This window comes from Dipodomys ordii, unplaced genomic scaffold (genome assembly GCF_000151885.1).
Source record: "Dipodomys ordii isolate 6190 unplaced genomic scaffold, Dord_2.0 Scaffold63, whole genome shotgun sequence".
Classification (NCBI taxonomy): Eukaryota; Metazoa; Chordata; class Mammalia; order Rodentia; family Heteromyidae; genus Dipodomys; species Dipodomys ordii.
This window is the reverse complement of record NW_012267279.1, coordinates 4,207,574-4,221,452: the sequence shown is the minus strand read 5'-3', so window position 1 is coordinate 4,221,452 and position 13,879 is coordinate 4,207,574. Positions and strand designations below refer to the sequence as shown.

Below are 13,879 nucleotides of genomic sequence, written 5' to 3'. Positions count from 1 at the left end.
ACTGAGACCTAAGGATCATGGTTTGAAGGCAGCCCATGTAGGAAAGTCCATGAAACTCCAATTAACCACTAAAAAGCCAAAAGGGTATAGTGTTAGCCTTGAGCAAAAAAGCTCAGTCAGGAAGTGTCCAGGCCCTGAGTTCATATCTCAGGATTAGCATGCACTCATGCACACACACACACACACAAGATGAGCCAGGTACTGTGGCTAATACCTATAATCTTAGCTACTTGGGAGGTTAAGAATGGGAGGATCACATTTGAGACCAGCCCCGGCAGAAAAGTTCTTAAAACCCTATCTCAATGCACAGGTAGGTGCTATGGCATGCACTTATCATCTCAAGCTATATGTGAGGCTGACACTGAGAAGATCCAGGTGCCAGGCCAGCTCCAGCAGAAAAACCCTTGAGACTCCATCTCCATAGGGCAAAGCTGGAAGCTACAGCTCATGCCTCTGATCCCAGTTAAAATGGGAAGCTTTAAAGTCAGTGGGAAGTCTCAACATGGTGCCTAGTTGAGAAGCAGGAATAACCAGTGAAATCTAGGCTGAAGGCATGGCTCAGTGATATTTCACTGCCTAGGAAGCATGAGGCCCTGAGTTCCGGCCCTAATATCCCCGCACCCACCCACCCCACCCCCCCAAAAAAAGAGTTAAAATCTCTCACTCTCTTTTTGCTGAGGTCTGAACTCAGGGCTTTGTGCTAGCTAAGCAGGCACGCAACTACTTGAGCCTGCCAGACCTTCTTACTCTGATTATTTTAGAGATAAGGTTTTACTTTTTGCCTAGGCCATCCTGAACCTTCATTCTATTTACACGTCCTATTTTAGATGGGATGACAGTCTTGCCCTGTTGAGATGACGTATTATGAACTTTTAGTTTTTTACTTTTTATATTTTCTTCTATTAGCATCAATTAGTTGTATAAGGGAGGTTACATTTTGACATCTACATGTACATTCACAATGTATCTTGGTTAGACTTACCCTCTCCATCAATCTCCTCCTTTCCCCTTTCCCCAAGTCAATCTCGATAAGCTCCATTGTTCTGGTTTCACATATGCACAGAACGTATTCTGACCACATTCATCCTCCTTTACCCTGTTCACTTTCACTTTCCCCATCCCCATGACCCAGTCATTCCAGCTTTCAGTGAGTTTTGCTATCTTCATTCATAGGTGTACTATACTTTCTATATTGTTCATCTTTTAATATTCTCATTCCTTTCCCCCTCTATCACCTCCAAACAGTCACACAATTATATACATGTTCTCCATCTTCTCTCTGTGCAGATAGACATGTGCGTACATGCATGTATATATCTGTATGTATGTATATATATATATATATATATATATATGATCCTCTAATTTATGTATACATTTATCTTTTCAGTTTACCATCCACTTATGAGGGAGAACATGAAACTTTAGACTTTTTCCCAGACTGGTCTGGAACTATGTTCTTCCTGATCTCAGTCTCCTGCATAGCCAGGATAACAGGCATGTATTAGTGCGCCCAGCTATCTGTTGAGATCAGTCTCTTAACTTTTTGCCCAGGCTGGCCTCAAATGGAGATCCTCCTGAACTTCCAAGTAACTAGGATTATAGGTGTGGGCTACCAACAAATTGTTTTCTTAAGTAACAAATTTAATGCTTAAAATCCACTCTAAATCTGCTAGTAAAATAGGGTTTTATATTTATTGGTAATCACTAGACATTTTATCTTTATTTTGGTCATATAAATGTAGTCTCCACTACATTTATCTGTCTGGAAGATACTATTTTATATACTTGGTAGTGATAGTATACAGTCACAGAAGCTAACTGAGGTAGATAGATTTTTTTTTTAAATTTACATGTTTTTGCTTTTCCTAGTTAATTTTACTGGCTCTACCAATACCAAGTTTCATAGTCTCATGTTTTCCCTCAAAGGTGGACAGTAAACCTAAAAGATAAAAGTATACATAAATTACAGAGGATACATATACATGCATATATGCACATATATGCACAGAAAAAAAGATGGGGAATGTGTATATAATTGTGTGCTAGAGAGGGGAAAGGAATGAGAATATTAAAAGATGAACAATACAGACATATAATACACCTATGAATATACATCTTTCCAATCAAATAAGCACTGTGTAAGATTACTTGATTACATATTTGTCCATCAGTAGTACTTATCTGATCTTCTTTCTTTCACTTTTACACAGAGATACTTGAAAACAAACTGCAAATTTCTTGAACTAAATTAGTAGCATAGTCTGCCCTCTATAACCATAAGTTCTTCATGTGAAAAAAAATCAAACAACTGAGTATTAGAAATAAGGAAAAATGTGCCTGTACTGAAAAACATTTTTAAAACTTTCTTGTAATCATTCCCTAAACAAAATAGTATATGAATTATTTATACAGTATCTACATTGTATTAGGTATTCTAAATATTATTTAGATTATTTATATTATGTGGAAGGAAGTGCTTAGATAATAGGAAAATAGTAACCTTATTTTTATGGGAATTGAGTTTTTATAGATTTTTGGTAACTGTAAGTATGGTAGGCAGTAGTATCCTTAAATTCTCCATGAATGCTGAGGGAAAGCGTATACAGGCTGTCTCCTTATTCAACATTCTGTAAACATGTACCTAGGGTTCATAATTACTAGAATCTAGGGCTCCCAGATTTATCCAGCCAAATCAGTTGTCTGCCAAATCCTTTCACTTGAATTTCCTATGACATTAAACTGAATTTAACAACAACACAGCTCAGGGTGTTAGGAATCAGATGGAGGTACAGTTCAGTGATGGATGCCTGGTAAGTATGCACAAGACACTAAGTTCAACACCAACACCACCAAATCACAACAAACTAACAAAAGACGACATAGAAAAAAGGTGGCACTGGTAGCTCCTTTCTATAATCCTAGCTGATATCTAAGGATCATAGTTTAAAGTCAGACAGGAGAAGGAAAGTCCACAAGGTTCCAACTAACCATCAAAAAAGCCAGAAGTGGAGCTGTGGCTCAAGTGCTAAGAGTGCTAGGCTTGAGCAAAAAAGCTCAAATACGCCCCTCCCTACACCCCCCCCCACACACACGAATAGATCTCAAACTCTTCTTCCTATACCTTTGTCCTCTTCCAGGGTTCTTTAACTCAATGAAAGACTAAATCAGAAACATCAGAGGTATACTTGATAAAACTCTTCACAGTCCATTATCTCTTAATATTTATATATACATAGATATATATATGTATGTATGCATGCATCTATCTATCTATTTTTAACAGTCCTACAGTGTGAACTCAGGGCCTGGTTGCTGTCCCTGAGCTCTTTTTTGCTGAAGGCTAGCACTCTACCATTTGAGCCACAGCTCCACTTCTGAAGTTTTGGTGGTTAATTGGAAATAAAAGTTTCTGGACTTTCCTGCCTGAGCTGGCTTTGAACCATGATTCTTAGATCTCAGCCTCCTAAGTAGATAGAATTACAGCGTGAATCACAAGGCACCCGGCTCTAAAGAATGTTTTTACCTTGTTTGTGAGAGACAGAGAGCAGGAAGGAAGGGAGGGAGAGAAGGAGGGTTTTAACTAATGAATCTCTTAAATACACAGTATTTCCAGCTCTGACTTCATTCTGGTTTAAATTGTCATCATCATCTACCATACTCTCTCCAGTATTAATCATTTACAACCCAAGCAATTTTTTTAAAAGTCAAATATGGACAAATAAAGATGTTTTAAAAGTGTTTATTGGACATAGCCCTCAATGTCACAGTTATCCCTTCGGTCATACAGTTAGCTCCTTTACTACCTGTTTTAACGTTCTTAGCTAGGCTTCCCTTCAGTGAGAGACAGACAACATTCTCTTAAGCCACAGTCTTTCACTTGAATTCCTCTTGCCTGAAACAATCATGTACATTCATCAATTTTTATGTGAGGGATCAAGCTTTCTAACATCTTTGTTTGGGGGGGGGGAGGCGGTCATGGGGCCTGAACTCTGGGCCTGGGTGCCGTCCCTCACCTCTTCAGCTCAAGGCTAGCCCTCTACCACTTGAGCCACAGCGCCACTTCCGGCTTTTTTCTTTTTGCTTATGTAGTGCTGAGGAATCGAACCCAGAGCCTCGTGCATGCAAGGCAAGCGCTCTACCACTGAGCCACCTTCCCAGCCCCTTTCTAACATCTTCCCAAGTCCTCCTATACATATTTTTTCAGTATGTAAGAATTGTAGTAAGTTATCATTTGTATTGAAATAATTTAGAAAATTGCTGTTCAAACTGTACATATCATGAAAAATATATCAAGAAGCTTAAATATAATCTGTGATTTAAAAAAAAACTCATTGTTAAATTAGGTATGGTGATGAGAGATAAGGAGTTCCACACCAGCCTGGACAAATCTCCAAGACCCCTTTGAAACCAAACAGCCTTCCCCCTCCCCCCAAAAAAACTAATGTATTTAGTACTCTAGAACAATAAAATGAATCTTACATTTCTTTTCCATAAAATCAGTGTTCATTCTAGAGTAGCAGTCCAACTAAACATAAAAACTATACTCACAAATTTAAATTTTCTAGTAGTTACATTAAAAGAAAAATTAATAAAAGTTGTTTTCTATAATCATATGTACCTATATCTATCATTTGTATGTATATATTTTACTTAACCCAAAGTATCTAATTTTTCCTCTTTTGGAGAAAGGGTCTCACCAGCTAACCTACAGTGGTGCCCAACTAATGGTCATTCTGAATAACTGAAATTACAGGAAGATACCACCACCACCCCACCTACTTTATTTTTTTTTGGGGGGGGGTCCGGTTATGGGGCCTGAACTCTGGGCCTGGGCGCTGTCCCTCAGCTCTTCAGCTCAAGGCTAGCGCTCTACCACTTGAGCCACAGCGCCACTTCCGGCTTTTTTCTTTTTGCTTATGTGGTGCTGGGGAATAGAACCCAGGGCCTCATGCATTGCAAGGCAAGCACTCTATCACTGAGCCACCTTCCCACCCCCACCCCACCTACTTTAAAGTACTATTTTACCATGTAATCAATATAAAACATTATTAATATAGTTCACAATAGATTTTTAATCTGTATGCACTTTACACTTTTATATGGACTAGCTTCATTTCAAATACCACATGTGCTTAGTGATACTGTATTACACTTACTATAGAAGATAAATCTGTATTTCTTATACGTAAGTAGCTTTCTAACAGAATCAGTTACTGTTGTTGTTGTTATTGTTTTGTGCTGGTCCTGGGGCTTAAACTCAGGACCTGAGTTTTTATGTTCAAGTGCTCTATCACTTGGGCCACAGCTCCACTTCCAGCTTTGTGGCCATTAATTAGAGACAAAACTCTCACAGACTACCCATGCTACCTTCAAACTGAGATCCTAAGATCTCAGCCTCATGAGAGGCTAGAATTACAGGGAGCTACCAGCACCTAACAGAATTGGTTTTTGTTTTTCTTTCTTTTTTTTTGCCAGCCAACACACATTTTATTTTGACAGTGATTTGATTGAGATACTTTATGGAGCAGTACCCCACCCTCTCTGAAGAAAGAACCACTTAGTGCCAATCCATTCCATCCTAAGTACACACAGCTGGTTCAGGGAGGTCTTTTTTGGTGCTTGTACTGGGGCTTGATAGGTCCCTCAGCTTTTCTTTTGTGTTTAAGGCCAGTGCCCAGCTAGAAACAGTTACTTCAAAAAAGAACATGTACTAAGAAAGTATAACTTCAGCAGGGCAAGAAATGGAGATGTTTATCTCCAATTAACCACTTAAAACCCAGAAGTGGAACTGTGGCTCAAAAGTGTGTAGAGCCCTACCCTTGAGGCAAAACAAAACAAAACAAACCTCAGAGACAGCGTCCAGGCCCTGAGCTCAAGCCCCAATACAGACACACAAAAATATAAAAATAAAAACAGACAAAATCACCATTGGAAAATCACAGTGAGAAATGGCAAAATAACCTGAAACTGCATAGTCATTAATGTTTTATAGATCCTGCTAACATGAGAAAACAGTAAATAAAAAAAACTTACATGATTCATACATGGGTACATGTGTGTATGACACATATATTTATTGATGAGAGAATCAAATGGTTTTCACTTTCTCTTTGTAACACAATGATGAGTGGTATTTCCCTTCTATTATTCCTTTTAACAGCAATAAATTATTATTATCATTATCACTAATTAATCAGTGCTAAGAGTTTGAACTCAGGGTCTTACACTTGATTAGCTAGAGTGTTTGCTTGGCTGGCAATCGACCACTTGAGCCATCATCCAGCTTGTCCTTCTGTTAACTGGAGATAGAGACAAACCCTAGGAAACTGAACCCAGGGGCCCTGCACATGCTAAGCACTCACTCTATCACTGAGCTACACCCACAGCCTTGACAGACCTAGTTTCAAACCTTACTCTTCTGGATCTCAGCCTCCTGAGTAGCTAGGATTACAAGTATGAGTTATCAGTGCTCCTTTCAACTTTTTCTACTGAATGCTACTTTGTGCCAGACATTAAAACAGATGGGTTCTTGCAATCATGAGCCATACTACAGTTTTCAAATTTTTCTAGAATGCTATCTTTCATAAGTTTAATAACCAGAAAAATATAGTATAGAGTAGATAATTTAAGCATATTTCTAAATTTGAATATAGTCTGAAACATTAGTTTAAATGACTAAACAAATCAATCTTTAAAACAGTATGCATAAAATTTCATTTTGGCATAAATACACACATATAAATATATTAAAGATGTGTAGAAAAATATTTACTATTATATAAACTATTAACAGTGAGAATTCTATTTTTATTTTTGTTTTTGTTGGTATTGGGCTTGAACTCTGGACCTGGGCACTGTCCCTAAGCTCTTCAGCTCAAGGCTAGTGCTCTATCACTTGAGCCACAGCACTACATCCAGTTTTCTGGTGGTTAATTGGAGATAAGTCTCATAGACTTTCCTGCCTGGGCTGTTTTGAACCACGATCCTCAGTTCTCAGCCTCCTGAGTAGCTAGGATTAAGGCGTGACCCACCAGCGCCTTTTCCTTTTTTATTTTCCACAATGCTTTGTTTCTTTAAAAGACTATTTTTTAAAAATTATATATACATATATGTGTATATATATACACACACACACATATATATATACACACATCACTATTCACTCAGCGTCTACTATATGCAAAACTGAGCAAAAGGAGTCATAACCTTAATGAAACTTACAATTAATTAAGGGAACCAATTCAACAGGACAGTAAACATAAATATTATACAAATTAAAATTTAGCCATCAAGATTCTAAGAAAATCTCAATCACAGTTGATTGGGAAGGGAGAAATGGTGAAAAGAAGTAGTTTCATGAAAGAGAACAAATTTGAAGTGAGAAAAATTAAATAGTAGGGGAAAAGATAAGCACCAAAGATCTAGCATGAAGCCATTATAAAGGCACAATAAGACCTGTCATTGAGTCTGGTTAGAATACAGGACAGGGCTGAGCACCCTGGGTCAAGACTAATCCCATCTAATTAGGAGGTGGAGTTTAGGAGGATCACAGCTGGAGGCTAGACCAGGCAAAAAAGTAATGAGATACCAATTTCAGCAGAAAATCATGATGGTGCTACACTGCATGCTTACTGCCGGGGAGGGAGTGAGGAGGGGGAATAAGGGGAACAGGAGGATTGCAATGTGTCCCAGGCAAAGAATCTATCTAGCAATAGTAAGCAAGAGGCCCTGAGTTCTAAACTCAGTACTGTTCCCATCCCCAGGTAGGACAAATAAAGGGAGTAGGCTGAGGGCTGGAATAACAGTGTGGCAGCTTTCAATTTTCAGAAGGAAGTGCTTCTGTAAATGTTTTGAATTTAGCAATGGAGAGATAGAAGTTTCCAATTCAAGTAATTGTTCTACCACCTCTTATTACCTCTATTGATACCCCCTTAGTTCTAGCCACTAGAATCTTGGAACTGGTAACACCGTAAACAAACACCTTTAAATTGAGTATTTCTGCTTCCACTCTTTTATTCCTGGTCTACTTTTCTAAACATCAGCCATATAGCTCCTTTTATTTGAGGAGATGCTGGGGATTAAACCAAGGGTTTTGCATGTGGCAAGTATATTCTACCACTGACAGACAGACAGACAGACACAGATTGAGGGGGTGGAGGGAATAATTGGCATTGAACTCAGGGCCTCCTGCTTACTTGGCAGACACCCAACCATTTCAGCCATACTCCCAGCCTTTCTGCTTTAGTTATCTTTTAGGATAGGATCTGGTACTTTGGGCCCAGCTGGGACCATGATATTGTTCACAAATCCACAGGAAATTAGTCTCCCTAAATTTTTATGCTGGTCTCAAACCACAATCCTCCTGTTCTCTCCTCCCAAAGTCCTTCTGACAGCACTAATTATCTCACACCTTTACTCAAAAACGCTGCAGTTATTTCTCATTGCACATAAATTTAAGTCACTAGACTTTTTTTTATAAGGTATCTCCAACATTTTGCACTCACCCTCTAATACTGATTTTATCTCCTACTTCTCGTTTACTCATTCTACTCTAAATACATCAGATTTCCCTGCCATAGATAGTTTGACTAATCTGCCTCTAACACTTTTAATTTGTTCTGTTTCCTTCAGGTTTTAAGCCTTCTCTAACCCTATCCTTCATTAAACAGCAACTTCCACTAATTCTCTCCAACCTCAGACTATCCCTAACCCAAAGTGGAGAAGGAATACTGTACAAACTGATTCTTTTTTCTTCATATTAACATCATCTGTAATTTTTTTTTCTTCTCTATCAGCTTGAACTTAGGCCTTATGCTCACTCAACTTGTGTATCTGGCTGGCACTCTACCACTTGACCCATTTCTCTAGCTCTGTTCCTTGTTGGTTATTTTGGAGATGGAGTCTCAAAGTCTTTTCTGCCTGGGCTGGCTTGGATCCTCTCAATCTCAACCTCCTGAGTAGCTAGCTAGGGTTACAGGTGTGACCCACCATTGCAATCTTATTGCTATTATTTTCTGTCCCAAATACATACAAGCCTGCATGTATGTGCAAGTGTATATGCGTGAACACATACACATGAAAACAAAGATCTAAGAGGACAGAGATTGTTTGTTCATTTCAGTATCCTAGCACCCAGAAGAGTCAATCATAGCAGTGTTCAGTACACTCTTGTAAGAAAGGGAGACGATAACATGGTGATAGCAGTTATTTCATAGAAATACCTTGTAACATGCTACATTTATGTGAATATATAGAAAATCTATCCATTTACTACATAATTTTTCACTAATACAGTGCTTGTAAATTAAGCTCTAAACACATAGACTTTTAATCTATTAGCAATTTATCTTTAAAAAGCTTCCCTTTAAGTTATTATTTGGAATGAGGGAAGTTGTGAATGATAAGAATAGATGTGCATTTGTTTTCCTTCTCTTTTCGCTTCTCTGGAACCAATGAGCAATGAATCCTCATGGCCCCTCTTCCTCTCCAACTGAATAGTTTCTGACCTTTTCTCTTTCCCATAGAATTAACCTAATCAGGAGACCAACAGGGTATGGCCAGAAATACAAACTCTGCTGGGTGCTGGTGGCTCATGTAACCCTAGCTACTCAGGAGGTTGAGATCTGAGGATCATGCCTCAGCCCAGGCAGACTCTTATCTCAAATTAACCACCAGAAAACCAGAAGTGGTTCTCAGGCTCAAGTGGTAGAGTGCTAATCTTGAGCTGAAGAGCTATGGGGCAATGCCCAGGCCCAGAATTCAAGCCCCACAACCAACAAAAAAAAGGGGGGGGAATGTAACCTCAGTAGTTATATAGGGTGTTAAGATGGTGGTAGCAATTAGAGGGGAGCCAAGGCAAGAGAAGTAAATTCAGAGAAACCAGGAGAAACTAACTTTTCCCCCCTCTCAATATGGGTCATAACTTGAGGGACTTATGCATGTTAGCCAAGCACTCTCCATTTGAGCTGCTTAAGTCCTCCACTACAATCTCTTCTATTTCTTGAGATAAGAGTCTGTAGCCCAGGCTCAACTCACATTGGACATCCTCCTGCCTCTACCTTCTGAATGTTGGGATTATAAACGTACACCACCATGCCTGGCTGCTAACTATTTTTCATTCAAATATGTTTAAGGTAGAAGCTTTTAAAATACAAAACAACACTAACTTCTTCCCTGTTCTCTTCTGAAACAATGCTGACAGACATGTCATGCTAACATGTTTTGCAGTTCAACACCTAAACTTTAAATATTACCATGAAAGATTTCAAGCATATAACAAAGCATGGTGGTGAGTGAATAATGAAGTACCTACCATGCAATTCTGTTTTTTTACCAAATATACTTGATTTTTTCTAAAGATTCATTCTAAATTTTACATGTTCTAAAACCATATAAATGATCTATTATGTCCTTACTCTGTCACTTACCAGTTGTTTTCTTTAGGCAATTTACTATCTCTGTGCCTCAGTTTCCCCCGAAAAGAAATGGGGACAGCACTACCTATTACCTTATACAGTCTGTGAGGATTAAATGAATTAATATACTGCATAGAAAGCATTTTAAAAAGTATCTTCCTGAGCTGGGATTGTAGCTCAGTGACAGAGTGGTTGCCTAACATGTGAGGGGCCTGAGGTTTCCTCTCCAGCACAAACAAAAACAAAAACAAAACAGGAAGTTTCTTGTTCAAGGGAAGCAGTGCATATCATGTTAGCAATAAACATACAAATTTGTAAAAGGACCTGTGATTTTGTGTGTCTATCTATAAACATATGCTAAGAAAAGTGTAAGTACAAAAATGTTATGTGTACAATCCATATAACGCCAGATGTTTTCAAACTTTCTTTAAAACCAAATTACAAAGTTGAAGCTGAAAAGGCTCCCTAGCCTGTATACAGAGGAATTGAAGGTACTAACAATAGAGAGAAAAAAGTTTTTTTAATTTACAAACTAGGTAACATTAAAATCAAATATAAATTTTTGGCCTAACTAATTCATGATGATTTTTAAAATATCTAAATACTTTGAAGCCTTCTTTTATGTGATTTGAGAGGAGGGTTAGGAGACAAGGAAAATTTCCTTAGTGAGATGCTACTGAAAGACTGCCTGTTAAGCACTATTTTTCTTGTGTTTTTTTTAACTAAGCAGAAAAAATTTTTTAAATGTTTTAAAAAAGGATTCATTTAGATTATATAATTTTTATAAAAACTGGATTCAGTAGAATTTGGCAATGCAACACATTAGCTTAGTTTTGCCATAGGACCATTATCGTTTTAGTGTCCTACATATTATCTGGACTCCAGTCAATTTCTTTCAAGAGATTTTTTTAATAACGTGTATTTGTATGTGTGTGTGTGTGACTGAAGACAAATTGATCTAATTCAATACACAGAGAAATAGCTAGATTTAATGAATATCTAGTAGGCATCATTTACTGGTCTAGAAATTTTTATGCAGGATCTTGGACGGCACGTGAAAGATCTTCATGGAGAAAACTTAGAAGATCACCACAGATATCTTGTTGAAACATGTATACTTCTGCAAAATGCTAGAAGCGACTAGTACAAAGGACAACATTTAAGCCTGGTGAAACAAGTTAAGTGGTAAGTAAACTGTGCTAACTACATCAAAGCGGTGGAATTGAAATAACTGTTTCACCTAGAGTTTTCCAAGTATTCACCCAGCTAAACTGAAAGTAACAATTAAATGTAACAAATGTAGCATCAAACTGCGAACCTCTCCCCAAGAGGGATGGAGAAAAAAAAACCCACCACAACAACAACAACAAAAAAAAAAAAACTCGGATTATGAGAAGTAGCCCGTGGAAAAGTTTTGCGTAAAAAAACGTACTTCTTCTAAAGTGAGCATTTCGAAACGGAACTAACGCTTCCATCCCTTCCCCCTCCCTCCAGTAAAATATTTACAACTTAAAGAGTCCTCCCTGCAACCCCTAAAGAAGACGGGAAACCAAGGAATGACTTGAATCCACCGACAAGGAGACCACAACTATTCTCACCGTTCTCCAAAGGGAGAAAGAACCCAACACACTCACCCTCTGACCCTGCCCAGAGCAAGAAAAGGCGCAGCACCTGCCAAGCCGGACGCGGAAAGAATAATGGCTCAACTTTCAGTCGTAGATGGTTTCTGGAGGAGTTCAAGGAGAGATCAGAAAAAGTCTCCCGCCTCCGCGCCCCCCAAAAGAGGATGTCAGTCTGGGGGCGGCGGGGGGGGGGTTCGTCTCCGCTGCTGGCGGGTGGATTCCAAACCCGCGGGGCTCGGCCCCCTCCGGTCGCGGCCGGCCTGGGGCCTCGGCGCCGCGGGCAGTGTTTACACCTGTCACGAGGGAGGGGAGGGGGTGGGGGGAGGGAGAAGGAGGAAGCCCGTGCAAAGCCCCAAACTTCTCCACAGCTCCCGGGAAGCGGCGGGCAGGTGGCGGCGGCAGGCCAGGGCGAGTCCGCGGCGGCAGGACCGGGATGGGCTCCAACTCCCCCGATCGGAGCCTGGGAGGGCGAGCCCGGACCGTGCCATGCGCTTTCAGGCGCCGCCAGCGGCGTCCCCTCGCCCGCCGCGTAACAGAGCAGAGCCCGAAGCCCGCAGGCCCGCAGAGCCGGCTCGGTCCCGCATGCCCGGTTCCGCGGCGGGCAGGTGCCTCAGGCCAGGGCGAGGAGCCGGCTGGTGGGCCGGGCCGGGTCCCCGCACCCTCTCCCCCCGCGCGGCTGGGGGAGCGGAGCGGCCGCGTTTACCTGGCTCGTCCGGGGCGGCCGCGATGGGCATGGCTCAGGGGCCCGGGGAGGAACTGGCTCCCCGGGGAAGGACCGGCTACTCGGACGTAGAGCTGGCGAGAGCGGAAGGCAGGCTGTCCCCAGCCCTGTCAGCGCAGCAGCGCCATGGACGCCCACCCGGAGTTTCAGCGCTGCCGCGGGACCCCCATCCCACTACCCTCCGCCCTCTTCCGCCGCCGCCTCCTCCGCCTCCTCCTCCGCGGAGACCCCCGCCCACTCCACACACTCTCCCATCATGCAGCGGGGGAACCGCTGCCGCCGATACGTCACTTCCGGGCGCAGGTGGCTAGGTCGGGGCCGGGCGCTGGTGGGTGCGGAGGGTTGGGGAGGGGAGGAGGACACTAGGGGAATTGGTGTCACAGAACGCTTACCCCTGCGCAGGCGCCGTAGCGCCGAACGTCGGCTGCCATTTTGGGTGAGGGCAAACTGCCCTTTCTTTCCTTGTGAGTCACTGAAGTGTTCGAGATTGACGTCCGCCCGCCCGCCCGCCCGCCCTCCGCCGCCCGCGGAGTCGCTGCCTGCTGCGGGGCACCGACGCTCTCCAGCCTGGCTTGCCGTTACGGTTCAGCCCGGGACCGAGTGGTCTCCCCCAAATGAAACCAAAACAATCAGAGGTTTGGGAATACAGAAGCAGATCCCCACCAAAAGAAAACAGCCACAAAAACCCTGCAGGGCAGCGTTCATCAGACTCTCCACGCTAGAGTCCTTTTTGTTTGCATGTAAACCAACAGGAGAGGAATCTGACCGTCCACAAATAACAAAGAGGTGATGGCGAGACCCAACTCAACAAGAGGACGCGGCGTCTCTGACTTTGCTAACGAACGGCGCCGGGGGTCTTCCTTGACCGGGCTTCAGATAACTCGATCATCTCCCGGCACTGCTCCGGCAGAGGTCACGCCAGATGCTTTTCCAGCGCCCGTCCTGCCCGGGCAGTTGATTTGTGCACTCTCACCCCCCTTTCCCCTCCTCGGTTATGACTCTGTTAGATACTCTCCCCCACCCCGCCCCGGTACGCACGGGGGGCGAGGGGGGGGAGGCTACTGCAGCAGGTGACGGGTGAGGACTCTACGGTACAAACCAGAACCCGCCGGCTCCGC

At 41.9% G+C, this 13,879-nt stretch overlaps 2 protein-coding genes across 5 annotated transcripts in view; one reads left to right on the top strand and one right to left on the bottom strand.

The window, feature by feature from the left end:
- Positions 1-12,971, bottom strand: part of Aftph (aftiphilin) — a 68,413-nt gene extending 55,442 nt beyond the window's left edge. For 2 of the 4 annotated variants that reach the window (XM_013022512.1, XM_013022511.1), the window contains exon 1: positions 12,744-12,971. The gene's annotated coding sequence lies outside the window, so the exon portion shown is untranslated. Of the gene's footprint in view, positions 1-12,089; positions 12,173-12,743 lie in introns of those variants that run through there. The other 2 variants (XM_013022515.1, XM_013022514.1) reach the window with 2 other exon arrangements.
- Positions 12,116-13,072, top strand: LOC105990135 (WAS/WASL-interacting protein family member 3). Its single transcript, XM_013022460.1, has one exon. The coding sequence runs from the start codon at positions 12,116-12,118 to the stop codon at positions 13,070-13,072; it is 957 nt and encodes a 318-aa protein (XP_012877914.1).
- Positions 13,073-13,879: the final 807 nt, after the last annotated feature.